This window comes from Aulostomus chinensis, chromosome 8 (assembly GCF_037954235.1).
Source record: "Aulostomus chinensis isolate RoL2024-O1b breed Wild chromosome 8, RoL_Achi_v1.0, whole genome shotgun sequence".
NCBI lineage: Eukaryota > Metazoa > Chordata > Actinopteri > Syngnathiformes > Aulostomidae > Aulostomus > Aulostomus chinensis.
In genome coordinates, this window is record NC_141327.1 from 28,800,425 (window position 1) to 28,815,916 (window position 15,492).

Here is a 15,492-nt window from a genome sequence, read left to right on the forward strand (position 1 = left end):
TCAGCATTTTATTTATTTTAATTGGTTAAAATTGAACACGTTGAAAACATATATTTGTACACCATTTTTCTTAAATCGTACCTTGCTTTTTTAACTGATTTCACAGAGGAACATCACACATTTCTACATCTACACGTTACACGCTATAAAGTATATATATATGCATATATACTTCCATGATTTGGTCACATTTTTTCGTTAGATTTGTGTATATTTAGCGTTATTATCCCAAAATAAAAACATTTCCTGACCCTGAACACGACGCAAAGGATGAGGCCTGGCTATCACCTCACCGTGAACACAAAATCACTCAACAGACCATAGATCTTCTTTCATTTGTCTTTTCTTTTTTATACAGAAGTAATGCCCTAAAATAAAGCAGAATCTTTTTTTTTTTCCAAACACTCTAGTATACTGAATTATATATTTACATATATTTATAGAGGGATAGCTATACTTAGCAATGCATGACGCTATGCATGGTCATACTCATCTGAAGATTTGAGTCGAGAAGTAAAAATCCTGCAGTTTTTGAATTGCAGTCAGTTGTCTTTCAGCTTTCTGACTTGACATTTGATTGCTGTCTAATTTGGGCGCTCGATGATTGTGATGAATTCTCTGTTGTTGATATTTTCATGCTTATTGACAAAAAGGAGACAATCAGCTCTCCGTTCACCTCAATGATGCTGAGTAAGGTCTGTGCGTGTTGTGTCTACGTTGCCCTGTGTTTGGTGGGTTTTACTTGGCAGTCAGCACTGAGGCAACAATGGAGGGAGATGAAGAGGGGAAACGAAGAATCACACGCTGTCCCACACACATACGACTTTAAAAGTCACACAAACACACCCGTTTTATGGTTATGACGATTGGTTGCCAGTCGAGCAGCTGTTACTTGTTCGTCTATCTGTCACGCTCCCGTTTGGACTGTATGAGTTTTAGTTCTGGACACTTGTGGATGCTTTTGTTGTGATTTGGCTGTTTTTTCTTGTTTGCCTTTTTGAGTCTCCAGTTTGTTTCCTCCATGTGTTTTGATCACCTGCTGTCACTTCCTGTTTTATTTTGAAATGTTCTTACTTTGTGCATCTTTTTCTTGTGGTACTTCCTGTTCGTTGCCCACTTTTTAAAGAGTGATTTATGTGTCTGGTTGTGCTGCCTTTGCTCCTCTTAAAGTCCTGTAATGGGGGGGTGGAGCCTATCTCAGCTGACATCGGGTGAGAGGCGGGTTCACCCTGGACGGCTCGCCGGTCCGTTGCAGGGCCATCAGGAGTAATTAGGGGCTAGGACTTGGACATGGTCACCGGGAGAAGTGGGGATCAATCCAGCAACCCTTCAGTTGCTAGACGGCCACTCCACCTTTGAGCCACGCCCCCTGTAATGTATCATGTGATCAAGTTGTTCAAAAGAGGTGGGAGGTCATAGCAACTGGTGCATTTATCAGGTGAACAATAACCGAGTCCACTGGCAACGGAGAGGAAGTGAACCAGTGGGGTGATCAAAGCACAACACCAATGGCAACACCAAGATTAAATCAGCCTGAATATAAACTAAAGAGCACAAATCCATCCTGAAACCAAGAACCAAGCCTCCACCTTCCTAACGGGACTGTCAGCTAAAACGTTTGTTCAACACTGAGAGGCTGAGTGGGCACTCGTGTGGTTGGTGGTGTTTCAACTGACAAGGATTCCCGTCATTTTACTGACTGACAGCTGACCTCAGGAGATGATGGCCGTGTGGTCGCAAGCACTGACCTGTTGCACGGTGACCTCCTGATTTTTCACACCCAGTTAGTTCCTTAAACCCTCCCAGACCCTTTGAACTGGACCCAGTAAATCCCTGCATCCCCCAAGCTACCCCGCTGTCGTTCTCATTGTGAGCTCACACCTGACTGACGCGTCCCGTCCCTCACTGGAGTCTGAAAAGTTGCCCAAGATTTCTGACTTAGAGATCAGACAGTTTATTCCACGATGACAACGAGTCCAATAGAGCGCAGCAGAGAGAACAAATCTCTGCAGGCTAAAGCAGAAGCTGGGATCTCAGTGGGTTCCCTGCAGCGAAAGCCAGTGGGATCTTTACTTTAGATTTGGGATAATTGTTGAAAAAAAAGCTCCAGCAAAAGCTTGAGACACGTTTTGTTGATCAAGAGCTTCACCAACGAACAAGACTTGGAGGATTTTTCAAGTGTAAATGCAAGGGTTAGCAGTACAGAGCTAACATTAGCCTCTGAAGGAACTACACCACGGAAACATGACTTCAACATCACCGCAACTAAGCCTCACCCCTCTGTTTTCACCCTCATGACGTTTAATGTCCTCGACAACCTCTGCAGTCTCCTTCAGACTCCTGTTAGCGAACCACATTCCAAGACTCATTAACACTTCGGAATTCACAAGTGTGACGACGATGGAACAGCTGAAGCTGGTGTTTGCGGACCGGATTTCAGACAACCAAAACTCACTGACTTGCAGACGAGGGAACCGGACGACAAATAAAGCTAACTTTTAAAACTTTTTAAGACTCATTCCTGCAACACTCACTGATAGCAACGTCACTGTAAAATTCTCTATGACCCATGAAGGCCTGCCAGCTGACTGCATTAACTGTCGCATGTAACTCTTCATGGCCACAATTCAAACCTCTAAATTAGAAACGACGGGCAACTTCACCCAGATAACCCCCAAACATCTCAGTAGTCCTGGCGCTGGTAGCCTCCAGTGCCATCAAAGGCTCCGTCACTGTTCGCCTGCCCCCCTCCTCCACCTGGACTCTCCAGGTCGTCTCCTCCAAAAGAGGTGTAGGGGGCTCTGGCTGCATCCTGGCTGGGGTCCGTGTAGTCCTGGGAGAAGAGAGCTGAGTCAGCCCCCAGCTTGTACCTCTGGAAGCCCAGGAAGGACTGGCCCGCCTTTGGGGTGGAGACGGTCAGAGACAGAGATGGACAGGAAGGAGATGGATGGGTGGAGCAGAGACAGATGTGGAAGCAGAGATGTGTTAGAGCAGAGGGAGGAGAGAGGTAAACATCGATTAGTTTGCTAGAAAGCCTGTCAGCTTCATTAGATGCTTTGCGTGGGTCAGTCAGAGCAAGTTAGTAGCACAAGCAAGTTAGTGGAAAGAAGCCATCAATTCAGTGACTCAGTAAAGAGAAACTCCACCTCAGCATGTCTTCGCTCCAGTGGGACAGGCAGCGGAACTGAGTCTGTGTGCATTATTAAACAGCCCTGCACCGAGAAACACTACAAATCTCCATTTAGTCAATAATCTGACGTTTCAGGACGGTGGATAAAAGCTGGCAGCATCACTGGCAGACAGAAGGAAGACACTTGCAGAGGAAGAGAAATCACAGGGCGTTGGGATGATTGAAGCTCTGAGTGCCGGGAAGTTTCAGGATTTATTTCCTGTTGCGTCTCAACGTCATCAAATGCCGCACACAGATCCACTCCAGTTGTACAGTTTTTCCGGTGCACCAGCCCCTGTCCTCTCAGCCCGTCTCCTCAGTGACATGGACACTGTCCATCTAGCTGTCTTTCAGGTTGAAAGAAATGAAACAGCAAATTTAAGAACAAAATTGTAATTAAGGCACTGGAAAATAATCTTGAATCATATGAATTCCAACCTCTGAATGATACATGCCAGACAATAGGTTTTTTTTCTTCTGAACCATTTTAATAAAGAACTCAAGAAATAAAATGTATTTATGCCTCAACAATATGCACAGTTACAGGTCATAAGAATCGGCTGAATAAAAGTTTCATTCTTGGATTAACTTGTCGATAAAACTGTCACTGAAACGGTGAGAGAAGGTCAGAGGGTATGAAGACTAAAGGTGGCAAAGAGTCATTCATTACTCTTCTTACCCTGCCGATCCAAAAGTGATCCAGAAAGTTCTTTTCATGTTCTTATTCTGCACTTGGACACAGGTTGAGCCAGCCAGCACCAAAGATGTCACTTTCAGCGAAGAGGCAAACTCCTCCGACTTGCTTGGCATGAGAGCAACACAGAAGCGAACATGGTCGAAGCTTCACAGCAGAGGAACTTGAATCACTGGGTTTATGTGAAATAGACAGTAAGTACTCGACCTTTCTTAGCTGCTACACGCGTCTTTAGCATGTGCAAAAATTCCGCGCATGTGCAGAGCTTCGGCCAGGCAGATCTGCCATCTTGGAAATTCTCAGTCAGGGCAGATATGAAACAGTGTCTGGTCAAGCTGTGGGTGCTGCTAACAGCTAGCGCATGTTTGAGCTGCAGATAAACAAATGTTTGCTACGCTGTCATGGCTAAATACTCTCCAGCACTCACAGCCAATCCAGCGGACTCTGTTTCAGGCTTCTCTGACTGTGGATGTCCAAGATGGTGGACCCAGCTGGCGGGCACTGTCTGGACCTGATTGGTGGATGGGGCAGGTTGGACAGTGACGGCCACTTTGGAAATGGAAGACAGATTCCTCGAGCAACAACCAACCACTTGCTCTGCTCATTTCTCAATCCAGGTAAGAACATCTTTAATAAAGGTCACAAACGTAAGCGGAGACGTTTGACGATAGTGTTTGTCAAGACAACGTTACTCCGCGGATCAGACGCAGGTTTCTAGTGCGACACGCCAACCGTCCAGGAACTCAGGCAGGTGAACCAAGAAGACCTGGTCAAGACTGCTCGGAACATTCTCTGACCCTGGACCCAAGAGTTAAAACTCCCCCGAGATGAACGACGGGACAAACCCTCCAGGGGAGTGCTGAGGCTGCAGCACTTGAGCTAATCATACAACACCGTAACAGTAAACTCGCCACATCGACACCACATCGTTCCTGTGGATGCACTGAATTGAGGTTCGATTTTGGATTGAATTGTAACCCAGAGAATCAAAATCCAATCGTAAGATTTTCAAAACTATGTACCCTTCATGAAAACAACAAAAAAACAACAATGTCTAATGAGATAATTGAAAGAAAAAGAAGAAGCAGGAAGCGAAATGGAAAACAACTAATGTATGGTTTCAAATGAAAGCAGATCATCACTACCACATTTTAAGCTTGAACAGAAACTCTTTACAGAAATGTGAGAAAAAAATTGTAAATACAAAAACTGGCTCCTCTACAGCAAACAGACAGCACCAATCAATCAGTAAACAATGATGAGCAGAGGAGTGGCGTCCTGACCTGGAAACTGACACTGAGCCTGTTAAAGGGCACCAGGGTGGTGGTGAATCTAAGGCTGTAGGGAGCGTGTGAAACAAATGATCCACCTGCCAGATGAGGTTCAGCAAACCTGTCAGTAAAGCTCTTCCTTCCTCTTCCTAAATCAGGAAATGTCCAGAGTGCCGAAGCGATGAGCTTTTTAACCTGCAAGTTAGCGTCTCTGAGGGTTCCCTCAACCAAAGGCTGCAGGAATTTTACATAGGAAAAGGCTCGCCGGCTTATTTTCACAAGATAACTTCAAGTGTAAATGCAGAGGTTAGAAGTGCAAAGCGAATGCTCGGCTAACGTAGTCTTGTAATGGCCGTGGTGTAGTTCATTCAATTAATTATTACATGACATTAAATGTCCTCGACGACCTCTGTTGTCTCCTTTAGACACTTGTTGGCAACTGACACTGTAGGGCAAAGAAATGCTTTTAAATTCATGACTGTGGTATTTATTGACATATTTTATGCCATGGAACAAAATGTTACAATATCTTAAGCTTGTGGGAACCACTGACCTCCTTGAGATGAGGGAACAAGATGTTCAACAACTTATTTCCAGATTCTAGCACTCATTCCCTCGCCACTCTCGAGGCAAAAAGAGAATCCCTGCCTCTGTATATTAACCTTTAGTTAAACTTTTTTCCAAGTTTATATCAGGAATTCAGTGTGATGTTTATGAAACCTCAGCATCTGGCAATGTCGCGGGAAAAGACTTCTACCCACTGCCACAAATGATGGTAGTTTGATGTCACCAGGTGCCCTAAAACAAGCTCATTCCCAGTGAGGAACTGGAGTACGTGGAACCAGTTGCACAGGGTTAATGCAGCAGCGGCGGGAGAGGAAAGATCAGACAAGAGGTTGATGAGGCTGCGGCGGGAACAGCTTGGTGTATTCCTCTTCAAATGACACATTCTTAAACTTCTCCATAGAAAACAGAGTCTGGGCGCCCTGTTGGAACAACATCCAAACACTCATGAGTTCACACGTGTGAAACGGCTGGAAATGAACCGTTAGTTGAGAGCGTTCAAGCAGAACAACACACATGAAGGCTCCGGCTACACTGAGCCCATCAGCCTATCAGGACAGAGCTGCTGCACTTCTGTCAGTAGGAGGAGAAGAGATCCGACCTGCAAATGTAAAAATAGGCTCATCCTGTATCGATAGATATTTTTTCACACAGAAACTGGTCGATGAGCCATCGTTAAACAGGAAATGACAATGTTACTGGCTGAAACGCACCAGGTCTGCTCACGACGCAACGTCAGCTTGGCGGAGTGGGATTTTTTTGGTGGCTACAGGGACTCTGGCAGGTTCTGTGGACATTGTTATTGCCTGAGGGAGCTCATCTTCACGTGATGAAGACACATAAATGTGCCGTGAAAATCTGGCACACACTTTTCTCACACAACAGACATGGTCAGTGTAGCTCAGGGTCACATTAAATCTGTCCAACAGCCATAAAGAGACACTGTGGGTGTTAAAAACGGAACAAAACGTGTTAAACTTCAACAGGTAGAGGGTAGAAAAAGCGTGTAGAAACAATTAGAGTCTGTCATCATTCTCCTTGGCGATGACGAGGAGGTGCGCTGTTGTTTTTTTCATGACTGTGGAAACGTTGTTCAACGCATAACAAACAGCCTCTGAGCGCTAGTTTCTCTCCGGGTGTAACCACGTTAACACATGGCGCAAATTTAGACATCAGAAGGTGAGCGGCCTCTGAGGGCTGATTAATCTGGTGTCACAGCCCCCAGGGGAACCAACTGTATGTGAAACGGGAAATGCATTTACAGCTGACAGACTATATACCATCTGTGACGAATGTCAGAAAAACCAGGAAGTCAGTCAGCAGCGACTCCGTCTAGTTGGGCTCTGGGAACGACACGGAGTTCTGTCGCCATCGACTAGTTTGAGGAGGAACAAGAAAGGGTCTCAGTCAACGACACAGATTTGTTCTGAGGGGTTTTAGGATTTTTTTTTTTTCATAAATGTAGCAGACGTAGCAACGCATGACGGCTCTTTGTAAATCTTGCTCTGGTATAGACGTCAGGACCCAGGAGGGATAAAATAAACAAGCACGCAGGCGCACGCACACACATACACACACACACACACACACACACACACACACACACACACACACACACACACACACACACACACACACCTACCCTCTGACAGGTGTTACGCTACAGAGAGAACCCCTGTGAAGGGGTGACCCTTACCCAGGTGAAGATGGAGAAGAAGGAGAAGGTGATGGCTGCCCGGGCAGCGTCGCCGCCCTCCCTCAGCGGGTTCTCGTCATGATTGGTCACCTGCCACTGGTTGGCCAAGAAACAGAACCCCACAAACCACATGAAGGACCAGAAGGCTGAGAGAGCAACAGGTGGAGAGACAAGAAACAGCCCAGTCAGTGCTTCCTGGGTAGCACCTTTCTAACAGATGACATGGATTCAAACTGCTTTGCATGCAACTGCAGCACAGATTCTGGTAAACTGCTAAAAAATAAATCATCAGAGAGCAGCACGTTAGAACCAAGCTGCTCTCGTGACCCACGATTCTACAGTTCTCTGCTACAAAGTTAAAGAAGAAACATCCAGGTCTTCTGTAACAACACGGACTTGCTGGTAGAAGGAGGAACAGAAAGTGTGTGAGTGATAACAGAGAGCAGGGAAGCAGGGTTGGGCTCATTAGTGACTCAACGCTGCCGCTCGTGTCACCGTGTGTGAGCTCAGCACAGCAGCAGCCGACCCACCATGTCCCAGAGACCTGTTAGCACCTGTGGACGGCCCCGCTCCTCTCACACCCCCCCTCCTTTTGGTGAGAACCGCGTCGCACATTTCTGAAATGTCGGTCTCAGACAGACTGAAAAGAGTACTTCTGTGCGGGGGGATGTTTCTGTACAGAAAATGATCTCATTTTAACACCTTGTTTTGCAACCTTTAATCCAAAAAGCTGCGAAGAAACAGAAAAGGATAAGCACTGTGCTATCAGCTTCACACTGTTTCAAAACTGAGATGCAAAATGTGTAACCAGAGGAAGTTGGACGGCGTCTACCTCCGCCGAGGTGGACTCAGGAACCAAACACAAATTTGAAAAAGTTGTTGGATAGCAACATTTACGAGCAGTTCCAACACAATAAAAGTCTCAAAGGAGCGACTCAGCAAAGGTTTCTCCACACTCTCATGACAGTTACCTCCAGCAGGTCCTTCTGCTTGAGAATCTTCCAAACAGAAACATACGTCCAGCTTCTTTTTGCTTTGTTATGAGTGTTTTTCTGTCACCCGGTGCTGCCATGTCTGATAGAAGGCTGTAGCTTTGAGTGCGCAGCATTCCAGCTTCACCTTCCTCTTAATTTAATGGATGAAATCCATTGACCAAATGGAAAGTGTCCTCATTTCTAATGAGGCAGCAGCAAGTGTAATGAAATATAATAAACACATGAATAAGTTTGGGGGAATAAATGGGGGGGGGGGGACGGTACAAATAATAAACTACAGAATATATCCATTGAAAATAAAATCGATCAAGGCCACCGTGATGGCTGCCAGTGTTTGGTCAGCTCGTTGCCGGGGCTCAGACTCCAGCAGAAGCCTCTTTCACTCAACCCCAGCCCCCCACCCAACAAGATAATCTATGCTAGGAAATGTGTCAACTTATGTACTTTCACTTCAAAGGTCCTAACCGGGAAACGAGCAAATCCAGATCACGTGGTTGAGCTTGCTGTTCCTCCATGCGATGGAGCCAAATCATCCGTCAGTCCTGAAAGCTCACAGCTGTTGTACCAGTAAAGGCTTGCCTGCAGTCGACTGGTTGCCATCTTCATGCGCGCTACACGCCTGCGCTGTCAGGAAATCTATTTCCGTATGTCTTGAAGCTCTACAGCAAGCTGCACAACTCCACTGGCGTGACATTTGCTCTCAGATTGCCTTGTAGTCGTTTCATTTAATAGCTCAGTTATTGCCTTACAAAATGTTCAGCTCTTATTGAATCAGGACATTCAGAACCGTTTTTGTTCATGCGGCGACAGTGTCTTTAATCCACTCATCCGTCTTTCTTCATGCTTTCTAATCCACGTTCTTCCTTCTGTAAGGAGTGTGGCTCTGACGTGGGAAGTGCAAAGAGACGAACAGACACGTTTGCAAGTTTCCTTCGGAAATACTAATTGTATTGTTCGTAGTAAATTGGATGCAAACCAGAAACCAAGCAATGCAAAGTAACTTGGAAAGGGATCTCAACGATCAGATGCTTTCCCCTGACAGACAAGTGGCGAGCCCCAACACTGACAGTATCACGATTCAGCGATTCTGCAGTGACTGATGGATTTCAAGACAATTTATTTACAAAATATCATAGTGTCTGTACAACTTAGGAAGAAAAGAGCCATTAACAAGTAACAGGAAGGACTGATGTATTTTTCCGCTGCATTGTGCTGTCTGTTCTATCTCTTCTTCAAACAGCAGGGGAAGCCGCATCTCTCCTCCAACCAAAACTCAGCCAAACTGGTTTGGATAAGTTAAACACATTAACTAGCTGCTCAGGCTCTCCCTCGGGTCAAGCTGCAACCCTCAAACTAGCGCTCTGAGAGCTGACCTCCTTTATTTTGTGGAATACTGCTGCGATCTGACCGACAGCACCGACACGGACCTCAGGTCTCTTTGGCGTACACAAAGACTGACGTCTAACGAGAACTTGCCAGAATGGTGAAAAGGAATCTGCTCTGAATTGCAAAAGGAAGTAGATCATCCTTGTTTTCCAACTTCAGTTTTGTAAAACCGCGTCAAAGCCTACAGAACCATCCATCCATCCATTGTCTTCCCTTATTCCTGTTAAGGGTCGGGGGGGGGGGGGCAGGAGCCTATCAGCCTACAGAACCAACTTATTAAAAATACATGTTGTATTTGAAAAGAATCTCAAGGAAAGTGTGTATCCGTGAGAACAAGGCAGAAAAGATGCCTTGAAAAACAAACAAGTGCACAAACAATCACGCCACCTAACATGTTTGAGTACAAGTTTGGACAGAAGGTCTACCTGACACCCCGATATCAGCCAGCACAGCCTTCTTGCGGTCCTTGACACTGCTGATCTGGGGGAAGTAGATGTCGAGCGCCAGGAAGGCCATGCAGCACAGGAAGGCCATGGAGCCCATGAAGACGCCATAATTACAGGCGTTTTGGTTGCGATTGAAGATGCAGTACTCCGCTACTTCATTGGGACGGTTGATGTAGCCCTCATTAGCGATGCAGCCGAAGATCACGATGGAGAAGAGCTGCAGAGAAGAAGGCATGAGTGAACCAGGACCCTTTAACGAACAGGACAATACCCAAGTATGAGAGGCCTCGAGCTGCGAGTCGATCAAAAATGTCATCAAGGTCATCAGAACAATATCTCGTACTCAGCTGTACTTTTGAAAGGAGATACAACAAATACGCATGTCGTACTGGAGAACACATCCGTAGTTTTACGTCATTAATGTCTGAACTGAGATGATTTCTTTATGAGTTTCTTCTTCACATATGTCCTATCAGCAGACCACGGATGCCACCAAAACCAATGCTTCTTTACCAAGGTGATGCCAGCTCTGTGGTCGAGAGGGAGTGTGCGTCGGGGGTCATTTATGTAGCTCCAGCACAGCCGAACAAGCCGCCAGCAGGCATGGCTGCGTCCCCACGAGAAACAGCACTAAAAAGGACAAGTATTTGTTCGTCTGGTTCTTGGATTTCCTGACATCGTCACGGAGAGGTTGCTTGGAAACCAGGAAATCCTCAAGTCACTGTGCAACGCCAAGAAATAGCTCAGACCCTCCACTCACCACCTGTCCACCAGATGCTCTCCATCCTAACCCTCAATCCTGCTCGCTGGTCCTCATGTTCCAATCATCTTCATCATCCTCTCGTAATCCCACCACGCGTGTAGCTGATCACATCACGTCCTCTCCGCCTGCAGCAGGTCCCCCTGCTCCTTGAACAGTGTCTATCGTCACATCGATCAGCTCGACGGTCACAGTGTAAGGACATCCGTGTGTGTATGTGTGTCCTTAGAACACCGCTTGCTGAAGTCAGATGGTATATTTAGACTGGCGGTGTAACGTATGAATAAGAAAACACCTCAGCATGACACTCTCAGCCCAAATGTCACGACAACCCCGCAGGAGACTTTTATGAACAATCCCTGGTCTTTCCTAAATAGTTTTGCTCAAAGTGCCTCAAGATTTTCTTTTAAAACGTGGTGTTTGACAGAAGACCAATTAGCCTGTCACTGCTATCCTGCAATCGACTGTGATGGCGACTGAACATAAACTTGAGTCTGACTGCGTAGTCAAAGCTCTTTACAACACATTTACACACGCGTGGTGTCAGCTGATCGGAACCAGTGATCGTGGGGGTTCCAGGCCTCAGGGACACTTCCAACCAACCTCTGGAGGGGCCAATCCTCGACGACTGGCTCCACGTCCTAACCATATATGGTCAAACGGCGGCCATGTTTCGGTGTTACACCGCGCTCACTGTTACAGCAATGCAGTGCAGTAGCACAAATATATAGGTAACATTACACCTTTGAAATACTCTTCAACTTGACCTGGAAATCTGAGAGTGAGTGAGTGAGTGAGTGAGTGAGTGAGTCAGCAGAACAATTCACTCTCCCGTGTTGAAGGTGGCGCCACCAAGCTGGATTATAAATGCCATCTAGATGAAATCACCATGGATTAAATGTCTAAACTATCCTTTTTTTAAAGCAGCAGTAATGTAAGTAAATAAATTATTATTTATCTAAATAATTATTATAAATTACTATTTATTACGAGTGCGTGCTCAAGAGGTTTTTATCCCAACAGCAACCGACCGCCAAACCAATTACGGCATCTGATGTCTCATTCTTCTATCCACATTTCTTTGCTTTGATGTCATCCTTTCTTTCTTCCTCTCCGCTCCAGTCTGCCTTCGCCTGGAGGAGCAGAGACACTAACGTCTACAAAATGGAGTCAATATAACAGGAGCAGGTTACTAAGAGACCATCTAATCCCTTTCTCCGCTCCTCTTGAAACAACGGGAGCTTCCACTCAGTGCGGTATCAGAGAAACATCCTTTCTGAGGCCAGAAACATGAGACCGCACACACACACACGCGCACACACACACACACACACACCAGCACCCGCAGCGTTAGCATTCTACCCTGCAGTGCAGCGTGGAGATCTACTTTGTACTTCAGTTTGTAACAACTCCATCCAGCTGACAAGCCCTCAGTCCAAACCGCCGGGGAAATACTTCTGTCTGAATGCTGAGTGTGTTTATGTTTTTCTACAGTGGATTTTGCTGTGGTGGTGAGTGATGGATTCTCGAAGTGTGTGTGTGTGTGTGTGTGTGTGTGTGTGTGTGTGTGTGTGTGTGTGTGATTGACGGGGAAAGCGAGACAGAAAGCAAGAGGTTGACCTTGTGCTGGAGGTAGTTTACCCAGCTGTTATTTCTGCGTTTGTGTGATAAATGACAGCGATACAAAGGGAGCCCTGACAGCCTGACCACGGACGCCAGCAAGCAGGCCGGGAGCAGACAGAGACGTCAGTCACGATGGGGATTACAGCACCATTTTCTCTTCTTCATCTGCTTTCCAGGCCTTCATCTTCTGTCTGGTTCCCACTTGGGACCCCAGTAAAGTGTCAGCAGAATCAGAATATGAGTGTGTTGACACAGATAGGAGAGTGAGCACACGGAGCTACACTCTGTTTGACTGGACTTGGAGAAAAATATCAAGTTGAAATTTCAAGCCAGTTTGATCTCAGGTTTGACTGTGAGGTGAGGTGAGGTGAGGTGAGGTGAGGTGAGGTGAGGTGAGGTGGTGAGGTGAGGTGAGGTGAGGTGAGGTGAGGTGAGGTGAGGTGGTTCACGGCCCCTTCAGCAAGAATCTGATGCCACATGATCAAAACTGGGGGAACAGACCTACCTAAGATGTAAACAAAATAAAAAAATTAAAATGGAGTTTCTCACTGTGTTAAAGGGATCTTCCAACAAACTTAAGGGCTCTTTCTTAAACATCCCTGCCAGGTCTTTTTGGAAATTGGTCTCATATTCACTGCTAAAAAAGGACAAACCTACGAGAAGGAACTGTGAGTTTCTATTCGGCTCGTACTCGGGTATCATTAGAAGGTGTGCTTCTGTATTTCTACACAGACTGAGCAATATTTGTTTCTAATCTTGCTGCCTACACCAGCCCCTCATAAAGACCATGGTATGGGTTTACTTGTTCTTCTTATTGTTCCAGTGCTCATGAAGTTTTTATGCGTAAGCTTATTACTTTTATTAAACCCAGTGAGTGTCAGCGTCAGCCGAGGGTGATTAAAACACATGCTGGGGTGATTAAAAAGATGTTGCTGTCACGGTTTGTTCGGTGAAGCCTTTCACTGTTGTTGGGTTTGCGGTCTCAGAACTGTACAGCTGGGCTGTGTAGTAGTACAAGTACTCGCAGAGCGAATCAATATTTAAACAAATATGTAAATACTGACATACTGTAGACGTCAGATTTGCCTTCAACATCTGCGCTTCTCACATTTGATCCCAACACAAACACACACACACACACACACACACACACACACACGTTTTAAACATGCCAACAAGTCCAGTGCTGCCTGGGCCTTGATGCAGCCCGTCCAGAATGTTCTGGAATGTCCTGACACCTGCACCAACCTTCTGTTTCCATGTAGCAGCTCACACTGCACATGATTTCAAACGCACGTTTCTCGGGAACAAATCTGTGTATGAGAACAAAGAGGAGTTCACGTGTCGCTAATGTGACAGCTGTGCAGACTTCAACAGGTTCCTTAAAACCTTCATGTCCGATTTCGCAGAAAATGCCGAGACATGAACACCACAAGTACAGTGAAACCCCCTCTAAAAGCACCTGGAGACTGCATGGCTGGGTGCCATTGGAGAGGTGCTACTGGGACTGATGACCAGACCAGTGACAGAGACGTGAATGTTACGAAGCATTTGAAGACAAACATAAACTGAGTCATCTGAGTGCACTTATGCCTCTTCTGCTTGTGTCACGGCCGGCATCCGTGACTCACAGCTTCTTCGAGCTCAAGTGAAAAGATTTACAGAGTCAGTTGAAAATTGTTGGTTAATTTTACACAGATGCCACGACGGCATCAGACGCTGAGGGGCGGAACAATGCTGGTGACACGGGAGGAGGACAGGCTGTTCAGCCACGTCTCGCGATTTTCATCGGTGAATGGAGTGTTTTTACTGTGTCATGACATCACGTGACTCGACGTTCGTACTGAGGTTGAGAACTTCGTCAACGGGACAAATCCAATTTGCAGACGGACAATATGAGACGTGGACAGAGGCGGATGTTTCATTACTGAGTTAAGCTGAGGAATTTTGAGAAAAACAATTTTTCACGCACTCAAACATAAAAATCCATTTCCTTGAGAACATTTCAGAACTGCCAAGAAAAACTGAGCACGCGTGTCAACGCTCACAGTCTTTTTTTAAAAATATAGTCTTAATCACATATTTTGCATGACACACGTCATACAAAGCATTTGCAAATCAGCTGGAGAAACAGTTGTTGACATAATTGCCATATTCAACTTTGTCATTCAGTACAAAACGACTCCGAGCAGTTTGTGTGCGCAGGTGAGCAACTTTACCTGAAGCTTTTGGGTTTTCTGTTTATTTTTTAAAGCCTCTTTCCATTTGCAAATATGACTCAACCACATCGAACACCACACGACCTTTGACCTTTCAACTCTGTTGAAGGGAAATGAGCATGAGGGGAATGGAACGAGGGTCTGGTGGGGTAGAATCCGTCTCAGGAGCTTCACAATCCAGCTTCAGCTTCAGTGCCTACCCTGAGCATTTGTATGATAAATCAGTGAGGACATCGACCATCTTTTGCGATTATTTATCGGTTGTAGTCCTAAACTCCACCGATAGCTCCGCCATGTCTCACCCATGATGCTTTGCGATGAGTCTGTCGATGAGGCTGAGTGGGTTCTGGTCATCGTCATTCAGGTCTTCCTCAGATTCTTGGAAGGCTGAACAATCACCTGCATCATTCGTCTCACTGCTGCCTCTCAACTGTGGGTGATGCAAGTGCGTCCAACAGCATGTGATGGACTTTTACCGTAGATATTAAAACTGTCAATTATTACATGCTGGTGAAGAATCCACTCGACCCAGAAACGACCTCCTCACGGGTCAGAATGATTTCATATCACTCAGTAGATTGTGGGTTGTTTTTGTCCTCAGCTGTGAAACGTCATGACCTTAATTTTCAAGTTAAACGCAGGTCTTCCTACAGCAGGTAGGGAGGAAAC

General features: G+C 45.9%; 1 protein-coding gene across 3 annotated transcripts in view; it reads right to left on the minus strand.

Annotated features, from left to right (window-relative positions):
• syngr1b (synaptogyrin 1b) overlaps positions 1–15,492 on the minus strand; it is a 27,229-nt gene continuing 11,737 nt past the window's right edge. The window contains exons 2-4 of one of the 3 annotated variants that reach the window (XM_086212300.1): positions 10,201–10,438; positions 7,395–7,540; positions 1–2,833 (exon numbers count right to left, since the gene is read on the minus strand). In XM_086212300.1, the coding sequence (XP_086068426.1) occupies positions 2,684–2,833; positions 7,395–7,540; positions 10,201–10,438 (534 nt within the window). In that variant the 3' untranslated portion in view covers positions 1–2,683. Of the gene's footprint in view, positions 2,900–3,146; positions 6,121–7,394; positions 7,541–10,200; positions 10,439–15,492 lie in introns of those variants that run through there. The other 2 variants (XM_086212299.1, XM_086212301.1) reach the window with 2 other exon arrangements.